Source organism: Cetorhinus maximus, chromosome 24, assembly GCF_964194155.1.
Source record: "Cetorhinus maximus chromosome 24, sCetMax3.hap1.1, whole genome shotgun sequence".
Lineage (NCBI taxonomy): Eukaryota > Metazoa > Chordata > Chondrichthyes > Lamniformes > Cetorhinidae > Cetorhinus > Cetorhinus maximus.
The window spans coordinates 20450426-20472913 of record NC_135902.1 but is presented as its reverse complement, the minus strand read 5'-3'; the positions used below and the strand labels follow the sequence as shown (position 1 = coordinate 20472913).

Genomic DNA, 22488 nt, shown 5'->3' with positions numbered 1-22488 from the left:
TGTGTTGTGAATAAAGTCATTTTTAACTAGTAAAATTGATCAAAAATGTTTTCTCAATATATGGTTGCTCAGGAGGACAAAGTATTTTACAAACAACATCAGGTCAAAAGAGAAATCAGCAAAATCATGGGAAATATTTATATTTGACTGCGTTCCACACAAGAGTAACTGTGGGTGTTCTGTTCTAAATACTGGTAGCAACCATTTAATGACTTCAGCAGTTGTTAGTGATTTAATTAATGGTTTTGTTTACCTATTAACTGGTATCTTTGGATCGAGAAATCTTTGAAAATCACAAAGTAGCATCTGACACACCAGGAATTGTAAAAGTACCATGAGATGAATGCAGTTGGACTCTTATGTCTAACAGCCACCTTTCCAGTTACCTCATTGTAAAGGAAAATATGAATCCTACTGAAGTATACCCGAGTGATGAAAGTGGGCTGTGTCTCCTTCACTTGACTGCTAACAGAGCTCACCAAGTTTCCACAGTCAAGAATATCAACCATAGCAGATGAATGAATCAGTAATTTCTTAAACATGATTAGAGTACACAAAATTCAAGGTGTAAAATTTGAAACTCTCAAAATATTCCACTTGCAACCGTGCAAAGTGGTGAGCTAGTTTGGTGCATTAGACTAGGCAGAAGTGTTTTGTTCAGGAGTGGCACCAGGGCTCAACTACTTAACTGAAAGGCAGATGAACAGTATGATGGCTTCAACACAGTCGGCGCTCTGCTTCCCTGCCACTTTAAATATCTATAAAAATTCAAGTCCTCTGGCTTTAAGTATGGGAACAAAGAACAAATACAGGTTTGGATATGTGTGGAACAAGGTGCTGCGAGTTATCCAACTGCAACACTGCTTTTGTAAGCATTGTGGTGCATCGCTGCACTTGGAACATCCCTACACTTGGAACATCCCTAGGAACATAAGAAATAGGAGTAGACGACTATACACCCCCTCCAGCCGACTCTGCTATTCAATACGATCATAGTTGATCTTTGGCTTCAACTCCACTTTCCCAGCCATATCCCATGATTCCCTGAGAATCTATCCCCCAAAAATCTATCTCAGCCTTAAATAAAGTCAACGATGGAACATTTACAACCATCTGGGGTTGAGAATTCCAAATATTTGCAACCCTTTAAGTGAAGAAGCTTCTCATCTTAATCCTCAAAGATTGGCCCCTTATCCTGAGGCTGTGCACCTTTGTTCCAGATTCCTCAACCAGGGAAACAACCTTTCAGTATCGACCCCATCAAGCTCCTTCATAATCTTGTATGTTTGAATGAGATGACTTCCCATTCTTCTAAACTCCAGAGTATAGACCCAATTTATTCAGCCTCTCATCATAGGTCAACCCTCTCATCCCAGGACCAATCTAGTGAACACTTGCCATATTGCTTTCAACGCAAGTATATCCTTCCTTAGATATAGAGATCGAGACTGCATTTAGTACTCCTGTCCTGGTCTTAAAATCCTGCACCACTGTAGCAAGACTTATGTATTCTTGTACACCAATCCCTTTGCAATAAAGACCAATATGCTGTTTGCCTTCCTAATTGCTTGTTGTATCTACATTTTAACTTTGTGTTCCTTGTATGAGTACACCCAAGTCCCTCCAAACATCAATATTTACCTTTTAAAAAATTTTGTTTTTCTATTCTTACGACCAAAGTAAATAACTTCACACTTCCCCACGTTATACTCCCACTTTTTTAACCTATCTCTGCAGCCTGTGTCCTTCTCAGAGTTTAGGGTTTTTACACAGTTCTAGCATAACCTCCCTGCTCATAAGCGCTAGACCTTGACCATTAAAGTATCCCGCATACTTTCTTGACCAACTTGTCTACCTGTGCCTTCACAGAATCTTTACAGTGCGGAAGGTGGCCATTCAGCCCATCAAGTCTGCACTGGCTCTCTGAAGGAACATTCTACCTAGTCCCACTCTTTCAGGGTGTTATAGACTCCAAGGTCCCTTTGTTCATTTGCACTTTTCTGAATACCACTTATTATATGTGCCCTTGTCTTGTTTCCTCCATTTGCTACTCTTCTGCCTGAAACAATTATGTAACAAAATATAATTCTGTGCCATGCTTATTTAACTCTGCACTAGAATTAGTATGCTGCAGTCCACAAACAGCAGCACTCATGTCTGAATGCACCCAGAAAGGTGCAGTCAAAAATCAAGGGGAATGTTAAAATTCTCAATTTACTTAAATTGTGTCAAAACAAAAAGCACTGGGCAACTTTTTAAACAGGTCTCAGTAAACTTTGAATAAAAGAGCTGCACAGGCACTTTATTACCCATGTGCACAAAAGTGAAGTTTCACTGTACAAATCAGAGGGAAATAACACAATGATTTACATTTAACTCCATCCAAGTTTAGACAGGAACCAAGAAAGTGTTCCAGTAATGAGGGGAAAAAGCGAAAGTTTCATCAGGGCTCTTTTATTTGGCAGTGGCTTACATTCATGCTTTTTCAAAAATGATTGATATGCAACACACGTTCTTCTTTTAAAACAAAGGTTCAACACCAGTCTTGGTGTATCTCCCACTCTCTGACCTCCACTCTCACCCGTGTTACTGGCAGCTCTAGCAAAGCTTCGCCAGCTTGTTGCAAGGGAAAAGTGACAGTGATGGTCTGCAGCAAGCAGCACTGCAGTAAGGCCTCACTCACTGCCTCGACAGCACCCCAAAAGAAATAGCTTCGCCCTGAGGCCCACTGCTAGTAACCAGTGACACCTGTGTGTCCATAAGGGGATGCTGCTATCGCTGTACTTGTACTCAGCCCTGCTGATAGCCTGGAGCAACTGCAGGAGGCACCAGCAGCCATTAACTGGTACCAGTTGTGAATAGATGGCAGCCAGGTCTTGGTGGGTGCGAGACTGAACAACAGCTCTGCTGGACCTGCTCCTGGCCTCATTACTGGTGAAAATTGTGCAGGCTTTGGGGTTCTCTCATCTTGGCTTAGGCTGCATTGGAAACAGTGGTAGCTGAAGGGAAGCAGAGGTCAGGGAAAAAGGGCAGAATTCCACAAAATGGCTGGAATTTCTCATCCCTGTATGTAAGATTGAGAAAATACAGTGTAGAAATTAACTGAGTGGGTTAGAGTCTGTGATAAAGTGCACATGGACTGTGAAAGAAGTTTTGATGAATTCTATGCTTGTTTTATTTTCTAATCCCACTACTTGCTGCTTGCATTGCTGTTGCTTGGATTACTAATTACTATGGTGAGTTTTACACATGAGAAATATATATCAATTTATTGCATGGGATTACAAATTCAAGCTTAAAATCAATATATTGATTAAACTTGAATTGCTAGCTGCAAATGATGTCCTCTGCTCCCTGTGTCCCAAATTGTACTCCAGGTTTCACCACAGAAGGTCACACTGGGCAGGATCCTCCCAGCTGGTAAAACCTTTGTAAAAAAGCACAGATGGAATATCCCATTATATAGCTATGGATCTTTATAAAAAAAGATGCTCACAGTCAACCAAAGCAATGTGCTTTCCTACCCACCTAGGAGGTAGACTCATACCCGTTTACAGCCTGACAAGAACATCTGTTCAGTACCACGGTAACAGCCATTCGCCTTATGTTTTGCATGTTGCAGTACAGTTCCACTATGGAGTAGGACCATGGGGCCGAGTGCAGCGCCCTACCACTGCCCTGTGAACTCTCAGCTGACTGGACATCAAAGCTGCAACTGCCCTGGTTTATGTGGCTCAATGCTGAGAATCTTTATGCAATAAGCCAAGGGGGTACCTGCACAAAAGGTCATTCTTGGACTCAGCTTAACCAGGGGAGTATGTGTGGCTCAGGGGCGAAGACAAACAGATTTTATTGGCCCTGTCTGACATTATGATGCTGGAAACTGCAACAATTGCATTCATCCCAGACACATTTCAACATGAAATGCTTTGAATGGCACTCAAAAATCTCTAAACAGGCAATAATAGGCTTTTTAAGTAGCCAGTCCTCATTGTAAAGTTGCTAATCAGCAGGCAGGTGGATTTTCCCGATGGCTTCCCCCAGCCGTTGACTATACCGCTTCTCCTCGATGTGATTAGTTTGTTCGAGGAGCCATTTTCTCCTGCAGTTGTCGACAGTTAACCAGAGCGTCACTTCCTGGAACATGTCACTGATAGAAACCTAAAAGATCAGAAAACAAAACACTTGTAGGTCCTTTAAGATGAAATCCAGCACAATATTGACAATACAGCTAAAGCTGTATGGGGGTGTAGTTCAGCTGCACCGTGGTATGTCAATACTGTGCCAACAGTTCACCACAAGCTCCTTTGTGGCTGTGCCAATGGAGGCATTCCTGATAAACAATCTAAAATTCTCTAACAAGCATCAGAATAAATGTTTTTTAAAATTTTGTGCTGTTGATATAACAAAGTGCAACACAGCAAAGGCCAGTGTCTTTGGGAGAGATGGGTGGAAAACTGCAGAGAATTGGAAAATAAAATACAATCAAGCTCTGTGTAATACTGATTCTTGTAAGCCCTTGCTGTGTTTCAATTCTGAGCTATTTCACAGGGCACAGGACCATAGCTGAACCCACTCTTGCCCTTGCCCAACACCTGTAATTCTCCAACTGGCTATTGTGTTTTTTCATTCGTGCGTGGGATTGGGCATTGCTGGCAAGGGCAGCATTTATTACCCATCCTGAAGATAGGGAGTTTGGCAGTCTATCGGGACTGTGGCAGGTCTCACAACAGAAGCTGAGTCTTTCCTGATCCATTCACATATGGGATTTCCAGTAGAGTAGTGACCAGAACCAGGATCCGTGACTGATTAACCTTCCATATCCCTCTCACAAGCCAAGGGTTGAGTTGCATTACTCCAACTCTGGCTAAACTAGAGATCAGCTAACTCAGCTGAGGCCCAGGGTAAACTGCCCATCAAATCTTCCCAGGTTTGTGGAATGCGCAAGAGGACCTGAGACCCTGGGACAGGCGGTCAGCAACACCTAGAGGAGGACCCCTAGCTAGGCAGTCAGCAGAACCTAGAGAAGACTGCGAGAAGATGACCTGTTTCTATCAGAGCCGAAGTGTGACATCAAAGGAAAACAGGTATGTGATTAGTGGGTATCTCTTCTTGTCTCTTTTGATTGGCCAAGTGGTTTAAATCAGGAGATGTTCTTACAGCTGAAGAGTACAGTTAAGAAATTCACTTTTAAGATATTTAACATCTAAATTAATGAAATAAAATAGAGATGGCTGTGCAGGTGATGAGTTGCAGCTGTAGTATGTGGGAGCTGGTGGACGCCGGTTCAATCCATGGTGACATCTGTAGCAAATGTTGGCTGCTCGAGGAACTTTGGCTCAGAGTTGGTGAGCTGGAGTCCGAACTGTGGACACTGTGACACATCAGGGATGGGGAGAGTTACCCGGACACTGTTTCAGGAGACATTCACACCCCTTACAATAATTACATCAAATTTGGACAGTGGTCAGGGGCAGGAGGGTGTGGCTGCGAGTGAGGCAGGTATGGGGATCCAAAATTTAGCTTTGGAGGAGCCTCAGCCAGCGCCCTTTCCAATAAGTACGGGGTTCTTGGCTCCCGGTGTGAATGACAGCACAGACTGCAGGGAGGATACGCGAACTGACTACAGCAGTGTGGTACAGAAAAAGAAATGTAGTAGTAATAGGGGATAGCATTGCTAGGGGAATAGATGCTGTTCTCTGCAGCAAAGACAGAGTCCCGAAGGCTGTGTTGCCTGCCTGGTGCCAAGGTTAAGGGCATCTCTTCTGGGCTGGAGAGGACCTTAGAGTGGGAGGAGAAGGATCCAGTTGTAGTGGTCCAAGTAGGTACCAACAACATAGGTAGGACTAGGGTAAATAAGATTAGAGAGGTAAATGTGTGGCTCAAAGATTGGTGACGGAGAAATGGGTTCCGATTCATAGGGCACTGGCATCAGTACTGGGGGAGAGAGCTGTTCCGCTGGCATGGACTTCATATGAACCATGCTGGGACCAGTGTCCTGGTTCAACTGAAGGGAAGTTTAAAAAATCAGAAAGAAACTAGAGAGCAGAGGTGCAGGGTAGTGAAGAGGCGAATGATAATCAAAGTGTGACAGGAAGGGGCAGAAAACGTAAGCAGAAAGTGCAGCAGAAATCAGAACCAGAATGAACAATAATGGTAAAAGTCAAAGCTTAAAGCTCTTTATCTGAATGCATGCAGCATTTGTAACAAGATAGGTGAGTTGATGGCAGAAATAGAAATAAATGAATATGACTTGATAGCTATTATGGAGACATGGTTGCAGGGTGACCAAGACCGGGAACCCAATATTCAAGGGTATCCAACATTCTGGGAAAATAGGCAAAAAGAAAAAGAAGGTGAGGTAGCTTTGTTAATAAAGGAAGGTATCAGTGCCATGGTGAGTAGTGATATAGGTGCAATAGATCATGATGTGGAATCAGTTTGGGTGGAAATAAGGAATAGCAAGGGGAAGAAGTCATGGGTGAAAGTCGTCTATAGGCCCCCGGAGAATTGCCTCACTGTAGGTCAAAGTATAAATCAGGAAATAATGGAGGCGTGTAATTGTCATGGGTGATTTTAATCTGCATATTGACTGGAAAAATCAAATTGTAAGGTGGAAGACGAATTTGTAGAGTGCATCAGGGATTGTTTCTTAGAGCAATACGTTGCAGAACCTACCCGGGAACAGGCTATTTCAGATCTAGTATTGTGTAATGGGTGGGATTAATTAGAGCTATCGCAGTTAAGGATCCTATGGGGGATAGCAATCACATCATGGTAGAATTTCAAATTCAGTTCGAGGGCAAGAAACTCGGGTCTCAAACTAGTGTCCTCAACTTAAATAAGGGCAATTACAGAGGTATGAAGAAAGAGTTGTCTAAAGCGGGCTGGGAAAATAGACTAAGGGGAAGGTCAGTGGATGAGCAGTGGCAGATATTTAATAACGCTCAGCAATAATTTATCCTGGTCAAAAAGGAGGACTCGCTGAGAAGGATGAATCACCCACCCATGGTTAATAAAGGTGGTCAAGGAGAGTATCCAATCAAAAACTAAGGCATACAAAGCAGTGGTAGGCTAGAGGATCGGGATTTTTTTTTTTAGGAACTAGCAGTGGATGACTAAAAAGCTAATAAAGAGAGAGAAAATTGATTATGAAAATAAATTGGCAAGAAATATAAAAACAAACAGCAAGAGCTTCTACAGGTATATAAAAAGAGAGTGGCTAAAGTAAGCATCCCATGGAGGATGCGATTGCGGAATTGATAATGGGGAACAGAGAAATTTGCTTTGTGTGTACAGAACATAGCTGGGCAATTTTCCACATTACTGGGTAGATACCAATGTTGTAGCTGTACTGGAACAGCTTGGCCGGTAGGGGGGCAATAAATAAAATCTTGTGGCCATAAGTAAAAGATAATCACCAATAAATCCGATAAAGGAATGAGGGTGCTATTCTATAGCAAGAGGGTAGTTAGAATGTGGAATGTGCTATCACAGGGGGTTGAGATGAATAGCATAGGGACCTTTTAAGGGAAGCTCGATAAATTCATGAGGGAGAAAGGAATTAAAGGAGATAAGGTAAGATGATGTAGAGTCGGAGGAGGCTTGTGTGGAGTGCATGAGAACGCCAGCAACTCCAAGTTCCCCTCCAGGTCGCACATCATGTTGAGCTGGGCCAAAATCCTGAAAATCCCTATTAAATGAGGATGAAGGTATGGAACTCGGGGAGAGAGTGCGAGGTTCTTGAGCAAATTGATATAGGGAGTGACAAGGTATTGGAGGTGTTGGCAGGCTTAAAAGTGGACAAATCTCCAAGTCCGGATTATTTGTGTCCCAGACTGCTGAGGGAGGCAAGGGAGGAGATCGCAGGGGCTCTGACCCACATTTTTAATTCCTCTCTGGCCACGGGGGAGGTGCCAGAAGACTGGAGAACAGCTAATGTGGTTCCACTATTTAAGAAGGGTTGTAGAGATAAGCCTGGGAACCAGTGAGTCTCACGTCAGTGGTAGGGAAACTATTGGAGAAAATTCTGAAGGAGAGAATCTATCTCCACTTGGAGAGGCAAGGTTTGATCAGGGATAGTCAGCATGGTTTTGTCAGAGGGAGGTCATGCCTAACAAATTTGATTGAATTTTTTGAGGTGGTGACCAGGTGTGTAGATGAGGGTAGTGCAGGTGATGTAGTTTATATGGATTTCAGCAAAATCTTTGACAAGGTCCCACATATAAAGAAGGCAAATGCACATGGGATACAAGGTAATTTGATAAGGTGGATTCAAAATTGGCTTAGTTGTAGGAGACAGAGGGTGATGACAGAAGGCTGCTTTAGTGACTGGAAGCCCGTGTCCAATGGCGTACCACAGGGATCTGTGCTGGGTCCCGTATTATTCATCATTCATATAAACGACATAGATGACTATGTGGGAGGTAGGATTAGTAAGTTTGCGGATGACACAAAGATTGGCCGGGTGGTTAAAACAGTGAGGTTGAGTGTCTTGGGCTACAGGAAGATATAGAAGGGATGGTCAAATGGGCAGATGGAATTTAGCCCTGAAAAGTGTGAGGTGATACACTTTGGAAGGAGCAATTTGACAAGGAAGTATTCAATGAACGGCAAGACACTAGGAAGTTCTGAAGAACAAAGGGACCTTGGCGTGTGTGTCCGTAGATCTCTGAAGGCAGAAGGGCATGTTAGTGGGGTGGTGAAAAAGGCATATGGGACACTTGCCTTTATCAATCGAGGTATAGATTACAAAAGTAGGTAGGTCATGTTGGAGTTGTATAGAACCTTGGTGAGGCCACAGCTGGAGTACTGTGTGCAGTTCTGGTCGCCACATTATAGGAAGGATGTGATTGCACTGGAGGGGGTGCAGAGGAGATTCACCAGGATGTTGCCTGGGATGAAACATTTAAGTTATGAAGAGAGGTTGGATAGACTTGGGTTGTTTTCGTTGGAGCAGAGAAGACTGAGGGGCGACCTGGTCGAGATGTACAAGATTATGAGGGGCATGAACAGGGTGGATAGGGAGCAACTGTTCCCCTTAGTTGAAGGGTCAATCATGAGGGGACGCAAGTTCAAGGTGAGGGGCAGGAGGTTTAGGGGGGATGTGAGGAAAAACGTTTTTACCCAGAGGGTGGTGGCAGTCTGGAATGCTCTGCCTGGGAGGGTGGTAGAGGCGGGTTGCCTCACATCCTTTAAAAAGTACCTGGATGAGCACTTGGCACGTCATAACATTCAAGGCTATGGGCCAAGTGCTGGTAAACGGGATTAGGTAGGTAGGTCAAGTGTTTCTCGTGTGTCGGTGCAGATTCAATGGGCCAAAGGGCCTCTTCTGCACTGAGAGATTTTGTGTGAAATAGCACTGTGGGAGTTCCGTCACCACATGGACTGCAGGGGTTCATGGGGGTGGTTTATACCACTTTCTCGAGGACTGTTAGTGATTCACTACAAGTGTTGGTCTTTCCTTGCCAGCGATGTCCACATCCTGTGAATCAATTTTTTAAAAAGCATTGATCAGTTGGGCCAAATGGCTGTTTCTGTGCTGTAAATTCTGCTTTAAGAATTGGCAGATAACTTATACCAATATTTTGCATCCCAAAGATATCAGATAAGCAAGGGGCTAATGGGGGGAAAGATCTTGTTACAGTCTCTATCAGTAGGGACAAAGTATTTGACAAATTAATGGGACTATAGGCAGACAGGTCGCCAGGACCTGATGGCCTGCATCCAAGGGTTTTAAAGGAAGTAGCTGCAGAGACAGTGGAGGCATTGGTCGAAATATTCCAGAACTCATTGGATTCTGGGAGGGTCCCAGTGGATTGGAAAACCACTAATGTGATGCCCCTGTTCAAGAAGGGAGGGAGACAGAAAGCAGGAAATTATAGGCAAGACAGCCTAACATCTGTCATTGGGAAAATGCTGGAGTCCATTATTAAGGAAGAAATAGCAGGACATTTAGAAAAGCTTAACGTAATCAAACAGAGCCAACATGGTTTTGTGAAAGGGAAATCATGTTTGACAAATTTGCTAGAGTCCTTGAGGATATAACAAGCAGAGTTGATAAAGGGGAACCGGTAGTTAGTGTATTTGGATTTCCCGGAAGGTATTCGATAAGATGCCACGTAAAAGATTATTAAACAAGATTGGAGCTCACGGTATTGGGGGTAATGTATTAGCTTGGATTGAGGATTGGTTAACACATAGAAGACAGGATCGGGATTAATGGGTCTTTTTCAGGTTGGACAGATGCAACTAATGGAGTGCCACAAGGATCAGTCCTAAGGCTTCAATTATTTACTATCGACATTAATGAGCTGAAGGAAGGTGCAGAGTGTAATCTATCCAAATTTGCTGACGATACAAAAATAGGTGGGAAGGCATGTTGTGATGAGGACGTAAGGAATCTGCAAGGGGATATATGTTGAATGAGTGGGCAAAAACTTGACAGATGGAGTTTAATGTAGGAAAGTGTGAGGTCATGCACTTTGGTAGGAAGGATCAAAGGCAGACTATTATTTAAATAGAAAGAGACTCCAAAAAAGTGCAGCACAGAGGGATCTGTGTGTTCTTGTGCATGAAACACAAAAAGGTTAGCATGTAGGTGCAGCAAGTAATTAAGGCAGCAAATGGAATTTTGGCCTGTATTGCTAGGGGCCTGGAGTTTAAAAATAGGGAAGTCTTGTTACAACTGTACAGGGTGTTGGTGAGGCCGCACCTGGAGTACTGTGTACAGTTTTGGTCCCCATATTTAAGAAAGGATATACTGGCATTGGAGGCAGTTCAAAAGAGATTCACTAGGTTGATTCCTGGGATGAGAGGGTTGACTTATCAAGAACGGCTAAACAGGTTAGGCCTTTATTCATTTGCGTTTAGAAGAATGAGGGGTGATCGAGGGGTGAAACTTACAAGATTCTAAGGGTGCTTGACAGGGTAGATGCTGAGAAGATGTTTCCACTGGCAGAGTCTCAGACCAGGGGACATAGTTACAGAATAAGGGGACACTCATTTAAAACTGAGATGCGAAGGAATTTCTTCTCTCAGAGGGGAGTGTATGTCTGGAATTCTCTACCCCAGAGAGTTGTGGAGGCTAGATCACTGAAAGTATTTAAAGAGGAGGTAGATAGATTTTTGAAATATCAGGGGATTGAGGGCTGTGAGGAGCTGGCAGGAAAGAGGAGTTGAGGCCTGGGGCAGATCAGCCATGATCTTATTGAATGGCGGGGCAGGCTTGAGGGGCCAAATGGCCTAATTCTGCTCCTATTTCTTATGTTCACCTACATACCCTTGCTATACCTGTCCTGGGACAGTGTAGAGGAAGCTTTACTCTGTATCCAATCTGAACTGTTCCTGTCTTGGGAGTGCTTGATGGGACAGTGTAGAGAGAGCTTTACTCTGTATCTAACCTGTGCTGTACTTGCCCTGGGAGTGTCTGATGGTAGATTGTAGAGGAAGTTCTACTATGTATTAATCCATGGTGTACTTGCCCTGACAGCACTTGATAGGTGAGTGTATTGGGAGTTTTACTTGTATCTAGCCTGTCACCTTATGTTCCTATTCTTGTAATTGGACAGAAACAAGGTTCCACTAGTTGATCTATGACTCGGGGGCATAATCTAAAAATTAGAACTTGACTTTTCAAGAATGAAATTAGAAAATACTTCTACACAAAAAGGATGGGGTAGAAGTTTGGAATTCTCTTTTAAAACCAAGATTGATAGGTTTTTGGAAACTAAAGGTATTAAGAGATATGGGGCAAAGGCAGGTAGATGGAGTTAGGGGACAGATCAGCCAATGTTTCAGTGAATAATGGAACAGGTTTAAAAGACTATAAAGCCTACTCCTGTTTCATGGAACATTTGGCACCTGGTGTATTTATACAGATCCAACAATTAAGTGCAGCAGGCATTATCCATCAGGGATTGTGGCACAGTTGCAGTGTTGAAATGGAAAGTTAGCACATGGGTAAGGTACATTACCTCTTTAAAGTGAAAGTTTTGAAACATAGCAATGCTGATTGTATTTTCCAGGTTGATTTTGGCTTGAAATTTTTTTATCCCCAGTTTAGTCACTCCTGAAGAAAAAAAGCAACCATGTAAACAAATGTTTACCACACAACCAACAAGTACAAGGAGCATATGGACTTCTTTGTCACTAAGATTGAGACCATATGCTCCGCTGCCTCTGCCGCCACCTTCCCCTCCAACCCACTGGGCCAATCGTCCCCCCCAAGGTTCCCTCTGGCCCTACCCCTGAACTCACATTTTTCTCTAGTTTCTCTCCTATTGCTCCTCATGCCCACTCCAAGCTCATCTTGTCCATGAAATCCATCTCTTGCTCCCATAATCCTATTCCCAACAAACTGCTGACTACCCAACTTCCCTTCCTGACTCCACATTAGCTGATGTTAATGGTTCTCTCTCCCAAGTTACTGTCGCCTGCTCTTCATATTGCAGTAATCCCTCTCCTCAAAAAACAACTCTCGATCCCTCTGTCCTTAAGTCTTTCAGATGAAAAATGTTAAACATCTGCAATCTTTAAGGTGGATGTAAAAGATCTCATGACACTATTTTGAAGATGAGTTATCCCCAGTATCCTGGCCAATATTTACCCCTCAATCAGCATCACAGAAAATGTTATCTGGTCATTATCACATTGCTGTTTGTGGGACCTTACTGTGCGCATATTGACTGCTGCATTTCCTACAATCCAGCAGTGACTACACTTCAAAAAGTAATCCATTGGCTGTAAAGCGCATTGAGATGTCCAATGGTTGTAAAAGGTGTTATGTATATGCAAGTCTTTATTTTCCTTGCAAACCACTACCATCTCCAATCTCCCATTCTTCTTCAAAATCTTTGAGCATGCTGTCACTGCCCAAATCTGCTCATCTTTCCTGGAACTCCACATTCGAATCCTTTCAAATCAGGTTTCTTCCCCTGCCATAGTACTGAAATGACTTTTATTAAAGTCACAAGGGACATCCTATGGGACTGTGACAAAGGTAAACTATGTAGCCTTGTCGTTTTCAACCTGTCTCGAACTTTACCACAGAATCCTCCTTCAAAGCTTCTCCTCTTGTCATCTAATGGGGTAGACTCACTCATCTGGTTCCATTCCTTTCTCGCCATAGAATCATTTGCAGTGGCTTCTCTTCCCATTCCCACATCATTACCTCCAGAATGCCCCAGGGATCCATCCTTCGTCCCCTCCAATTTCTCATGTACATGTTGCCCCTGAATGACATTATCCAAACACACAGCATCAGTTTCCACATATATGTCGATGGCACCCAGTTCTACCTCATCATCAACTCATTCAATCCCTCCACTGGAGACAGTGGTGTAGTAGTATTGTCACTGAACTAGTAATCCAGGGACCCAGGGTAATGCTCCGAGAACCCAGGTTCCAATCCCACCACGGCAGATGGTGAAATTTGAATTCAATAAAAATCTGGAATTAAAAATCTAATGATGACCATGAAACCATCATCGATTGTTGTAAAAACCATCTAGTTCGTTAAAGTACTTTAGGGAAGGAAATCTGCCATTCTCATCTGGTCTGGCCTACATGACTCCAGATCCGCAGACTTTTAAATTCCTCTGAAATGGCCTAGCAAGCCACTCAGTTGTATCAAACCGCTAAAAAGTCAATACAAAGGAATGAAACCGGACAGACCGCCCAGCATCCACCTAGGCACCGGAAACAACAGTGGCAAACCCAGCCCTGTCGAACCTGCAAAGTCCTCCTTACTAACATCTGGGGATTGTGCCAAAATTGGGAGAGCTGTCTCACAGACTAGTCAAGCAGCAGCCTGACACAGTCAAACTCACTGAATCATACCTTACAATGTCCCAGACACCACCATCACCATACCTGGGTATGTTCTGTCCCACCAAGGGTGACAAGGGCACAGAATGTACTTTAGATGGGGGACTTCAATGTCCATCACCAAGATTGGCTTGGTAGCACCAGCACAGACCGAGCTAGCTGAGTCCTGAAGGACATAGCTGCTCAATTAGGTCTGGTGAAGGAACCAACAAGAGGGAAAAACATACTTGACCTCATCCTCACCATCCTGCCTGCCGCAGATGCATCTATCCATGGCAGTATTGGTAGGAGTGACCACCGCACAGTCCTTGTGGAGACAAAGTCCTGTCTTCTGATTGTGGATACCTCCATTGTGTTGTGTGGCACCACCAGTGTGCTAAATGGATAGATTTCAAACAGATCGAGCAACTCAAGATTGGGCATCCATGAGACGCTGTGTGCCATCAGCAACAGCAAAACTGTACCCAACCAAAATCTGTAACCTCATGGCCCAGCATATCCTGCTCTACCATTACCACCAAACCAGGGGATCAATGCTGGTTCAGTGAAGTGTGCTGGGGGGCATGCCAGGAGTAGCACCAGGCATACTTAAAAATGAGATGTCAACTTGGTAAAGCTACAACACAGGACTACTTGCATGCCAAACATCATAAGAAGCAAGTGATAGAGCCAAGCGATTCCACAACTAATGGATTAGTTGTCCTGCCACATCCAGTCGTGAATGGTGGTGGACAATTAAACAACTCACTGGAGGAGGGTCCACAAATATCCCCATCCTCAATGGCGGAAGGACCCAGCACATCAGTGCAAAAGATAGGACTGATGCATTCGCAACAATCTTCAGCCAGAAGTGCTGAGTGAGTGATCCACCTCAGTCTCCTCTGGAGATCCCCAGCATCACAAATGTCAGTCTTCAGCCAATTCAATTCACTCCACGTGATATCAAGAAATGGCTGAAAGCACTGGATGCTGCAAAGGCTATGGGCCCTGACAATATTCTTCCAATAGTACTGAAGACTTGTGCTCCAGAACTTGCCGTATCCCTATTCAAGCTGTTCCAGTACAGCTACAACACTGGCATCTACCTGGCAATGTGGAAAATTGCCCACGTATGTCCTATACACAAAAAGCAGGACAAATCCAACCCGGCCAATTACCGCCCCATCAGTGTACTCTCCATCATCAGTAATGGAAGTGGTCATCAACAATGCTATCATGCGGCACTTGCTTAGGAATAACCTGCTCACACGCTCAGTTTGAGTTCCGCCAGGGTCACTCAGCTCCTGACCTCATTACAGCCTTGGTTCAAACATGGACAAAAGAGCTGAACTCCTGAGGTGAGGTGAGAGTGACTGCCCTTGACGTCAAGGCAGCATTTGACCGAGTGTGGCATCAAGGAGCCCTAGCAAAACTGGAGTCAAAGGGAATCCGGGGTGGGTGGGTGGGGGGAGGAGTTTAAGTAGAGAATGAGTTTTGAGACCGGCAGGGCAGGCGGAGTTTTGGATAAGATCAAGTTGCTGAGGATGAGGAAAAGCCTTCTGCTGAATGTGTTTCCCAATTAAGCAGTTTTTATTAAAGAAAGGTAATTGCTCTCCTCCCCTTTTTGCTGTGAATGTCTCCACGTATGACGATCACCTTGTTATAATGATCCTTAAATCACTCACCAGTCGGTCAATTTTCAGGTTCTGACAGTCACAGCTGCTTTCCAGGGCAATAGGTACTACTTTAAAAATAAATTACTATCACATTACAGAATAAACAGCCACCAAAGGCACGACAGCATTAGTATGCCGTGTTCTCACCATAATACATCATCATCATTGTTGCTTCCTTTCCAAACCCCTTTCCTCTGTAACTAGGCTCTAAAAAACAAAAGCACAGAGTATTTACTATCACTAGGAAATACAATGCAACACTACAAATACCATGTGCAACACAGAGCACAATATACCAGAACTGCCATATATCAGTACTTGCAAGGGGTCTCCATTAATGTATCAACATCTGCAGGAGGAATCCATTAGTGTGTCAATATTTGCAAAGGCACCCCCAGGAGTACATCAACATGTGCACAGGAGACCCGAAGAGTACATTAAGGCATGCAGAGGTACCCGCATCAACATGGGCAGAACCCCAGGGGTACATCACCCTAAATGGTTTGAAAATGCACAATTTTAGTGTTTGATAGTACAGAACTCGAGGATTGCTGAAAAAAAACAGAAATGCTGTCAAAAGTTTTTCATCCTGCACTCATCGGGGAAATTCACACGAACACCAGTTGTAAAGGGTACAATAATTTATACTGCACAAGAAGAGAGTGCTGATTGGTTGGCAAGTGAACTCTTGATTGCTAGAGGCATTTCCATGGAAAATGCACCAGGGAACAATTAACTGCCAAGCTTTTGTTTAAATTCAAACCAGACAGGTTGACTCTGATTGGTCAAGCCATTGACCTGGGGAATGAACTAGGGAATGGCTATCCCCCAAGCTTTTGTTTAGTTGAAAAAGGCGCAACATGTGGACATGCTCCTTCTGTCTGCAAAGGACAGGGCCCTGTATGTCTAGCACACATAAGTGAGCTACATTGCGAGCCCAACTGATAACCTTAAACTGGCTGTCAGTGACAAAAAGCTTCAATGGCATATCTCTTTTTTCAGCAATACTCAAATTTTAGTGTTATAGATCTCAAAACCTGCTCTCCAGGTACAACCCAAGTTTAGAAGGCACCATCTGGAATTGTTGCTTACTATGTTCATTCAAGTCCCAGATGCCCTGTTTACCTCAACTCAGTTTGCACTTCCAACAACTTGGGCTGCAAAATATCATTAACATTAAAAAGACAAGGCCAAGTTTAATTAATAGTAGATGCTGTTACTCTCTACAACAGTAAATTATGGCCCAGTGCGAATACTGAAATCCTAGTGACAGTGCTGTAACTAGTACTAACCCGCAATCATAATTTCAATTTCAGCCACTGTGGTGTCTTCAGGATCCGTGAGGAACAGATTCACATCTCCCACCATGCAGTCCTCTTCTGTGCACAAACCACTCACCCACCTGAGCTTGTCCAAAACAATGAAGGTACATTCTGTCAAAATACAAAGGATCGTCAATGTTCAGATCCTTAAGTATAGATCCCACCACATATTTGGGGAGGCGTGCTTGTGTGAATATAATTTACCTGCTATGCACGGTACACGATAAAACCATAATGGGCTGCAGTAATGATATAACACCCCTAATTGTTAGTGCGAACAGCAAACTTTAACTGAAATCAGCATGGCTTTTAAATTGGTAAGTACTGAACTACTTAAACCGACGGTACACTTATACATTTTAAACATCGCCTTTGTAATTCACTCCAAGGTAATGACAAATAGTTAGAACTATTTGCCCAAGTGGTGGGGACTGTATTGGTGAAATCACTATTTATGGCTACATTTTGTTAAATATATAAATTGTGATTCAGTGAAAAGGCACATTAGGAATGCAAATTATAACTTGGGACCAATGCTAATGCATTCATGTAGTGCCTTTAATGAAGTTGTTGTTGGACTAGTTTGTGCAGTGGTTTACAGAATGGCCTTTTACCTCTGGAGCCAGCATTCAAATTAAGTCCAGACTGATGGGAATCAGGTTGGCTGTAAGCATCTATGTGGATATTCCTAATACGGTTCCTCATGGAAAACCCGCTCCAAAATTGGGCGGTGAGAGAGATGAAAAAACATCACCCTAATAAAGTACCAAACCTTCTTGGCTTAGGGTTGAGGCATATCAAACAACAGAACAGCCTCTAATCCGTGCTGACATTGTTGATGCTGACGCTAGGCTCCTGAAATGGAAAGATTTACATTCCCTTGTACCAACATTCAGCAGCTTGAACGACACACAAGAAACATAGCCTGTACAAATTCAGTACATTGTCCTGGTAAATATGTAATGAATGGAGATCCAGCTCTCTGCTGCTGACCTGCTCAATGACAGCCCAAGATGGCTTTGGTATTATTAACAAATCCTTACTGTCGGCATCCTCCCGCCAGCTTCTCTGCATCTGGTATTCCTGCTCCAAGGTAAGTGGCTCCGAGGCCGTAAGCTTCTGTAACTCCTCTGATTTCATCCATTGGTGATACCTGTAAACAATTAAAGTTGCTAGGCTAATTGAGAGGTCAGTTCAGAGTCAGTCATCTTGATATGAGTCTGGAGTCCCGTGTAGGTATATTGAAGTTAATGAATATATAAATTGGGTGAGCTGTAAACTGGGCTGCTGATTCACTTTTTTACATTTTTGCACAAAGTCAAGATTACTCCCTCCCACGTGCGAGGTAGCTCAGGTGATTCTGTTATCAGGTTCTCCTATTAGTGAACACCACAGGAAACTGCAGACATTTCAGCCTAATTCTTCAGCTCGGAATATAAGGGGCTCTGGGAATTCCTGCATGCACTTACTGCAAGAGCCACTCCCTGTGAAGAGCTTCTGACTGTATAAATCTTGAGTCCCTCCAAGGCCTCACCACTCCCTATCTCTGTAATCTCCTCCAGCCCTACAACCCCAAAAGTTAAAGTCGCTGTTCATACATTAAGGAAAGGATGAATCTGAAGCCAGTCTTTTCCTTAATCCAGGTTTATTCGCAAGGCTACAGAGTAAAGGCACAGACTCCCTTGTTCCCTGCTACACCCAGTATGAATTGCTTTTTATATACTTGCAATAATTCCCTAATCTTTCCATAATTGTGGCAGCTGCTCTCAATTACAAACTTAAATCATGCACACCATTGCAGCATGATTCTAACAATAACATGGAAATCTCTGTTTTCTGGACTCTCACATATCCCCGATTGAAATTGCTCCAAAATGGCAGCTATGCCTTCAGCTGCCAAGCTCCTAAACTCTGGAATTTCCTCCCTAAACCACTCCTTTCCTACCTCACTTTTCTCTATTAAGAACCACAGAAAAGTTAAGGCGTAGAATGAGGCCATTCAGCCCAAGATTTTCCCTAAAACCTACCAATTTGACCAAACATCGATCAGGTCACCTGCCCGAATAGCTCCTCAACCTTCTCAGTGTGAAATTTGATTTCTTTAAAAGGTCCTGTGAGGCACCTTAAGACATTTTACAAAGTTAAACGCGCTACATTAATACACATTGCTGCTTTGTTTAATCGAGCCAGGGATTTCCTCAAAACCATTTACGACCAAATTTATGTTGGTTTCGACACTAACCTTACCAGGAAAGGGAGGTCACCTATGGGAACTTTACCAAGAGGATCACCCCTGCACAGACCAGGAGCACGCGCACCCGTCACCCCCATGCCGCACAGACCACAGACCAGGAGCGCAAACCTGTCACACCCCTCCCAAAGACTGGGAGCGCGCACCCGTCACCCTCCCCCTCCCCAAAAGACTGGGAGCACGGACCCGTCACCCCCACCCCACCCAAAGACTGGGAGCACGCACCCGTCACCCCCGCAAAGATTGGGAGCGCGCACCCGTCACCCCCCCACCCTCCCCAAAAGACTGGGAGCGAGCACCCGTCACCCCCCCAACAGACTGGGAGCGCGCACCCGTCACCCTCCCCAAAAGACTGGGAGCGAGCACCCGTCACCCCCCCCAACAGACTGGGAGCGTGCACCCGTGACCCCCCCAACAGACTGGGAGCGCGCGGCCATCACCCCTCCCCCCTCAAAGACTGGGAGCGAGCACCCATCACCCCCCCAACAGACTGGGAGCGCACACCCGTGACCCTCCCCAACAGACTGGGAGCGCGCACCCGTGACCCCCCCCGCAACAGACTGGGAGCACGCACCCATCACCTCTCCCCCACTCAAAGACCGGAAGCGCGCACCCGTCACACCCACCCCCACCCCCAAAGACCGGGAGCGCGCATCCGTCATCCCCCCCAAAAGACTGGGTGCGCGCACCCGTCACCCCCCCACCCCCCTCAAAGACTGGGAGTGCGCACCCGTCACCCCCCCAAAGACTGGGAGCGCGCACCCATCACCCCCCCAACAGGCTGGGAGCACACACCCGTCACCCCCCCAACAGGCTGGGAGCACGCACCCGTCACCCCCGCAACAGACTGGGAGCGCGCACCCGTCACCCCCCCAAAGACTGGGAGCGCTCACCCGTCACCCCCCCAAAGACTGGGAGCGCGCACCCATCACCCCTCCACCCCCCCCAAAGACCGGGAGCGCACACCCATCACCCCTCCACCCCTCCACCCCCCCCCAAAAGACTGGGAGCTCGCACCCGTCACCCCCCCAAAGACTGGGAGCGCGCACCCGTCACCCCCCCAAAGACTGGGAGCGCGCACCCGTCACCCCCCCAACAGGCTGGGAGCACGCACCCGTCACCCCCCCAACAGGCTGGGAGCACGCACCCGTCACCCCCACAACAGACTGGGAGCGCGCACCCGTCACCCCCCCAAAGACTGGGAGCGCGCACCTGTCACCCCCCAAAGACTGGGAGTGCGCACCCGTCACCCCTCCATCCCCCCAAAGACCGGGAGCGCGCACCCATCACCCCTCCACCCCCCCAAAGACTGGGAGCGCGCACCTGTCACCTCCCCAAAGACTGGGAGCGCACACCCATCACCCCCCCAAAGACTGGGAGCGCACACCCGTCACCCCCCCAAAGACTGGGAGTGCGCACCCATCACCCCCCCAAAGACTGGGAGCGCGCACCCATCACCCCCCCCAACAGGCTGGGAGCACGCACCCGTCACCCCCCCAACAGGCTGGGAGCGCGCACCCGTCACCCCCGCAACAGACTGGGAGCGCGCACCCGTCACCCCCCCAAAGACTGGGAGCGCGCACCCGTCACCCCCCCAAAGACTGGGAGCGCGCACCCGTCACCCCCCCAAAGACTGGGAGCGCGCACCCGTCACCCCCCCAAAGACTGGGAGCGCGCACCCGTCACCCCCCCAAAGACTGGGAGCGTGCACCCGTCACCCCCCCAAAGACTGGGAGCGTGCACCCGTCACCCCCCCAAAGACTGGGAGCGTGCACCCGTCACCCCCCCAAAGACTGGGAGCGTGCACCCGTCACCCCCCCAAAGACTGGGAGCGTGCACCCATCACCCCCCCAACAGGCTGGGAGCACGCACCCGTCACCCCCCCAAAGACTGGGAGCGCACACCCATCACCCCCCCAAAGACTGGGAGCGCGCACCTGTCACCCCCCCCAACAGACTGGGAGCACGCACCCATCACCCCCCCAACAGACTGGGAGCGCGCACCTGTCACCCCCCCCCCCCCAACAGACTGGGAGCACGCACCCATCACCCCCCCAACAGACTGGGAGCGCGCACCTGTCACCCCCCCCCCCAACAGACTGGGAGCAAGCACCCGTCACCCCCCCAAAGACTGGGAGCGCGCACCCATCACCCCTCCAACCCCCCAAAGACTGGGAGCGCACACCTGTCACCCCCCCACCTCTCGAAGACTGGGAGCGCGCATCCGTCACCCCCCCCCAAAGACTGGGAGCGCGCACCCGTCACCCTCGCCCCACAGACTGGGAGCGCACACCTGTCACCCCCCCCAACAGACTGGGAGCGCGCACCTGTCACCCCACCCCCTCTCGAAGACTGGGAGCGCGCACCCGTCACCCTCGCCCCACAGACTGGGAGCGCGCACCCGTCACCCCCGCCCCAACAGACTGTGAGCGCGCACTTGTTACCCCGCCCCACAGACTGGGAGCACGCACCCGTCATCCCACCAACAGGCTGGGAGCGCGCACCCATCACCCCGCCCCCCCAAAATACTGGGAGCACGCACCCATCACCTCTCCCACCCAGACATGGAACGCGCACCCGTCCCCCCACCCCCCCCACCCCCCCCACCCACCTACCACCTACCACCTAGGCGTGGAACGCGCACAGGCCAGGCGACCGCGCCATGACCCCTGGAACAGACCAGGAGCGCGCATCATCACTCTGATAGCCCGTGATGGCGCCTGGTCACCCCACCCCGACCGAGAACTCGCGTCGGCAGGATTCTCTGGCCCTGACCTGGGAACGTGCCCCGCTCCATAAGGTACCAATGCAACCAGGCGGCCTTGCAGCTCCACCTCCTCGTTCAGCCGCATCCTCCGGGAACCGAGCGATACGCATGCGCGACCCGGTCATTCCCGTGTCCCTGCGCAAGCGCGGTGACAAGACCGTCAGGTCACTGGTTCGTAGCGCATGCGCGGCCCGAACAGGCGGAACGCGGGAGCGAAGATTTTCCCTCGTGAAGCGGCGTCAGATAGTGTCTCTCCCCCCCACCCCCCCTTTCAATGTTAAATCTCACCCAAATACCGAATGGTTTATTTTATCTCTACAGCCCTGTTAAACTTACTATTGGCTTTCTTACTACTGTGTTATGAGTACACGTGGAATCTATTTTGTGTTGTTGTGCACTATCACAAACCTGAGCTCAGGTCAGAATTAGTTCAAGAAACTCACAAACTCCTCTCAGGAAACGGAATGCTGCAAACTCAGTCTGACTGCCCGGTGTACTCCCTGTCCGATATTCACCTCGAATGAAGTCATTCGGACCGCCAGTGCCCGTTTGCCCGACCGCCAGACACGAGAATCTCTCCCCCCTCAGAGAGTTCATGGAAGGGAAACTCTTTCGAGTTACCAACAGTCACAGATTGCAACTTCTTTCGAGTACAATCACAGCTCTT

General features: G+C 46.9%; 1 protein-coding gene across 4 annotated transcripts; it reads right to left on the bottom strand.

The window, feature by feature from the left end:
• Positions 1–2438: 2438 nt before the first annotated feature.
• nat9 (N-acetyltransferase 9) lies at positions 2439–21949 on the bottom strand. 4 transcript variants are annotated; one of them, XM_078570812.1, is made up of 6 exons: positions 21830–21949; positions 17848–17957; positions 16775–16915; positions 15630–15689; positions 11976–12070; positions 2439–4161 (listed from the first exon to the last, which is right to left on the bottom strand). In XM_078570812.1, the coding sequence occupies exons 1-6, from the start codon at positions 21904–21906 to the stop codon at positions 4003–4005; spliced, it is 642 nt and encodes a 213-aa protein (XP_078426938.1). In that variant the 5' UTR covers positions 21907–21949; the 3' UTR covers positions 2439–4002. The 4 variants fall into 4 exon arrangements, with proteins under 4 accessions (XP_078426938.1, XP_078426937.1, XP_078426939.1 ...); XM_078570811.1 differs by having other exon boundaries at positions 21788–21943; XM_078570813.1 differs by lacking the exon at positions 15630–15689.
• Positions 21950–22488: the final 539 nt, after the last annotated feature.

Bases quoted from the DNA above. Each gene is read 5' to 3' on its own strand.
- nat9 (XM_078570811.1), bottom strand. From the start codon at position 21,906: ATGCGGCTGAACGAGGAGGTGGAGCTGCAAGGCCGCCTGGTTGCATTG. The intron at 12,071-15,629 runs GTGAGAACACGG...TTTTTTCTTCAG, and splicing joins AATGATGATGATGTATTATG to GAGTGACTAAACTGGGGATA. The intron at 4,162-11,975 runs GTAATGTACCTT...CTGATCTTTTAG, and splicing joins AAAACTTTCACTTTAAAGAG to GTTTCTATCAGTGACATGTT.